Here is a 1,859-nt window from a genome sequence, read left to right as displayed (position 1 = left end):
TGGATGGATGGATGGATGGATGGATGGATGGATGGATGGATGGATGGTCTCACCAGGTTTTGTCACATTACGATGTTCTTTCTTTAGGTCTGAAGCAGACACCCGCTTCACATCTATGATTCGCTTTTTAGGTTTGGCATCTGTAAAAAAACAAAACAAAGAAATGTTATTGGCCAGTTAATTAAATGTTTATAAGGAAGTAATACTTCACAAGCTATTACAAGGTTTTAGACTTGTTCCACAAACAAAATCAAACCTCGCTACTCCTCCTGAATCTGAGGTTTGACTGTTATTTTTATGTAGGAAAAAAGACTGCTACTTAGACTGGAATTAAAATGACAGACATGATATATTTGCTATAAAATAAACACGGTAGCAATACTTGGAGAATCAGCAGGCCAAAGTGAGACGTGAACATACAAAAATGAAAACACTAGATCCACTTCTCATAGTTTTACCAGCTTTTGTAACATTAAGATGTTCCTTGAGGACTGAAGCAGACACTCGTTTGACTTCTATGATTGCTTTTTTGGGTTTGACATCTGAAATGAAAACAAAGAAACAAATAAAAAGATTAATGTCCAGTTTTATTATTTCTCCTCCTGAATTCCAGATTTCTTTTTGACAAATTCTCCCCTGGACAGAAGACTTTCTGACTGTCTGACTCTTTCCATCTCTCCATGTATTATTATTATTATTTGTCCCTTACAAATGGTCCTTTGATGCAGAAAGTGGTTTGCATTGCTGGTAATAAATCAGCTTTGTTTCGAGCAAGTGGTGAACTCTGTCATGATTGCCCTTTGTCACTGGTTTGGGTACAAATGTTATGGACAGGGTTTCTAGATGCATCCAAAGAGTGAAGGGTCCGCACCATTAATATTTCTAACTAGAGACAGAACTGGAAGCCGAGTTTGATGCCACAAGGTTTGAGCGCCCTCAACAGGTTGTCTGCAGTACAGATTTCCAACTCCTGCCCCTTCATATAAACTAATAGGATATTTTTGGGACTTTAAAACCCCACTTTAAATAATTTCATTCAGGTGATTACTTTGTTGATCCGCGTAGTTCTTGCCTTTGAATTGTGTGTTCAAATATGCATTTCTACATATATATATATATATATATTTATATATATATATATATATATATATATATATATATATAACTTTAATCAATTATTCACTGTAGCAGGGGAGTTGGGGGTTCGATTCCACCAGCAGTCACATGCAGAAGTGTCCTTGGGCAAGACACTAAACCCCTCGTTGCCTCCGATGTGTGTCCCATCACTATGAATGTGATCTAAAGTGCTGATCATTCTTTGTAGAGATCTAGTAGAGCGCTGTATGAATGGGTAAATGAGGCACAGATTGGAGTGTAAAGAGCGTTGAGTGTCTTGGTAAGATAGAAAGGTGCTATATAAGTACAGTCCACTTACATTATTATTTGATGGTTTATTTACAGTATTGTTACAGCATTATTTGATGTTTAAAGAACAATGTCATGTGAAACTGACTGACAATGTAACAGCATGTTGGGGGGGAGCGGTCATATTGAGAGTACAGTGGCATATCCTTAATGTCCAGACTCTGGCTCCAAATTTTCTTGGCAGTACCCCCAAATAATGGACATTTTGGCTTCAGTTTTGAAGAACAGGAGAAGGTAGATGATGCTTCATTTATCTTTTTTATTGTAAATGATCTGCACTTTAGGAAGCAACAAATAGCATTGCTGCAGTTTGCTGTTGGTCTTGTCAAACAGTGACCTCCAACAGGCCCTGGAGCAGTTCACAGTCGAGTGTGAAACAACTGATTATCACTCACTCACTCACTCACTCACTCACTCACTCACTCACTCACTCA

At 37.9% G+C, this 1,859-nt stretch overlaps 1 protein-coding gene across 1 annotated transcript in view; it reads right to left on the bottom strand.

Moving 5' to 3' along the window:
• The window catches only part of LOC119427667 (trichohyalin), a 46,677-nt gene that overhangs the window by 25,290 nt on the left and 19,528 nt on the right, over positions 1-1,859 (bottom strand). The window contains exons 23-24 of the mRNA XM_037695303.1: positions 459-542; positions 54-140 (exon numbers count right to left, since the gene is read on the bottom strand). Coding sequence (XP_037551231.1) covers positions 54-140; positions 459-542 — 171 coding nt within the window. The remainder of the gene's footprint in view (positions 1-53; positions 141-458; positions 543-1,859) is intronic.

The sequence above is a fragment of the Nematolebias whitei genome, chromosome 21, assembly GCF_014905685.2.
Source record: "Nematolebias whitei isolate Nwh7 chromosome 21, NemWhi1, whole genome shotgun sequence".
Taxonomy (NCBI): Eukaryota; Metazoa; Chordata; class Actinopteri; order Cyprinodontiformes; family Rivulidae; genus Nematolebias; species Nematolebias whitei.
The sequence above is the reverse complement of the archived record's forward strand: the minus strand, read 5'-3'. Positions and strand labels throughout refer to the sequence as shown.